At 38.9% G+C, this 1,941-nt stretch overlaps 1 protein-coding gene across 1 annotated transcript in view; it reads right to left on the bottom strand.

Annotated features, from left to right (window-relative positions):
* EMH_0043040 (uncharacterized protein) overlaps nucleotides 1-298 on the bottom strand; it is a gene marked incomplete at both ends in the record, with an annotated part of 981 nt that extends 683 nt beyond the window's left edge. Inside the window, one exon of the mRNA XM_013495801.1 lies at nucleotides 3-298. Coding sequence (XP_013351255.1) covers nucleotides 3-298 — 296 coding nt within the window. The remainder of the gene's footprint in view (nucleotides 1-2) is intronic.
* Nucleotides 299-1,941: the final 1,643 nt, after the last annotated feature.

The raw sequence follows: 1,941 nt of genomic DNA, 5'->3' as shown, positions 1-1,941 counted from the left end.
AGGTGCTGACGGTGGCTGGGGTGCTGCTGCTTGCAACAGTAGGAGTGAATGCCCCTCTCGATACTAAGACGCTGTTGTTACCCTTCGATGAGGGGAGAGGCAGAGGACCTGAAGCAATGACAGCTCCTGCATCTACGCCGTTTCTTATGTTATTCATAACTGAATCCAATTCACCAATCGTTACTGCCCGGCCAGCAGGGACAGCGGTAGCTCCGCCCTGGTTCTTACCGAAGCCCTCAACTCCCCCCCAAGAGGAGGACACAACAGAGATGATGGGAACAAGGTACCACAAAGCCATCTTCAGTAGGTTATAGCTGAACAAAAAAACAAAAAAAAAAGAAAAAAATACCATAGAAACGTAAACATACACACACACACACACACACCCATACACGCACACAGAGTAATTTACTCCTATATATTTGAATATTCACTCAAAGGGGACAGACAAACAATAAACATGTATTTTAATTTAATATTAGAAAGCTATATACACACAAACAACAACAACAACCAACACAGAATCAGGTTGCAGCTGCAGATACACCCGAGCACACACCACCACCACCACGGGCCTCTCTGTGTTTCTGCATTTGTTTGCGATGAATTTGTGTATTTTTTAGGTTAAATTGTTTAAAAAGAAGAACAAAGTTGATCACAATGCAGATACACAGAAAAAAAACAAACGAGCTGCCTATACACCCCAGCACGTCTGGCTGACGCACGACCGCTCGTCGATGCACCGCTACGGTTTATAGGGTAACCTTACAGCCACCAAGCATCTTTTGAGTTTAAACTAGTAAAATAAAACATGAAAACAAAGAAAACAACAAACATAATCATAAAAAAAACGAGAAAATACAGCTAGTTTTGGGGTTTCTGCATCGGCAACCGGTGTTCACGCCGAGGTCACCCAAAAAGAGAAAAAGAGAAAAAAAAGAGAAAAAAAGAGAAAACTCACGAGGCAGCAGTTGCGCTGTATAATGTATCAATAAATATTATAAAATATAAACGCAAAATGCTTCTCCTTTGTAAGAAAGATGAACTGATAGGNATGTATCAATAAATATTATAAAATATAAACGCAAAATGCTTCTCCTTTGTAAGAAAGATGAACTGATAGGCAAATAAAAAACAAACAAAGAATGCAGCGGTGTATATGCAGAGCCAACAAGCGAGGGTCGATGGATGGTTGCTGCTGGGCCGCAGCAGCAACCATCTGCGGCAGCAGCAGCAGCAGCAGCAGCTAGATATGCGGTATAAAACTGAATTTATACTTTTTAAATTAATATTATTCTTTATTTTTATATAAATATCCTTTTTATTCTCTTTTTTACGGTGTCTGTACACCCAAGAAATACACAAATTCATCACTCAGAAACTCTTCTCGACATAAGAGAGAGCATCGGCGGTTGCTTTCGGCTGCTTGGTGGTTTGTTTGTATTTTCTTTGTTTTTTTTTGTGAAAAATAATTTAAAAATATAAATTAAAATATAATTTAAATGTTTATTTCGTATTTTAGTTTTTATTTTTTTCTCTTTTTTCTGCTTTCTGGCCCGCGGTGGTGGTGCTCATACACCAACCAAACCGCCACCAGCGACACAACACCACGCAGTGTACATACACCTCAATTCTGTTTTTTATTTCTCTTTTTAAATAAAACACTAAAACACTTTTATATAAAATGTATTAAGTGCTAATTACACAAAAAATCGAACAACACCACCTACTTTATCACCGGCTGTTGCTGCTGCTGTTGCTGCTTGCTGCTGCTGTTGCTTCTGTTACTGCTGCTGTTGCTGCTGTTGCTGCTGCTGCTGCTGTTGCCGCTGCTGCTGCTGCTGATCCTTCTTCTTCTTGTTTTGTTTATTTGCTTTGATGTGATATAAATGAAAGAGAATATATGTGTATACAGATGTATATATATATATATATATATAT

This window comes from Eimeria mitis, genomic scaffold (genome assembly GCF_000499745.2).
Source record: "Eimeria mitis Houghton genomic scaffold, Emh_scaff1759, whole genome shotgun sequence".
Taxonomy (NCBI): domain Eukaryota; phylum Apicomplexa; class Conoidasida; order Eucoccidiorida; family Eimeriidae; genus Eimeria; species Eimeria mitis.
Note: the sequence above shows the minus strand (reverse complement) of the source record. Positions and strands in the feature narration are given on the sequence as shown.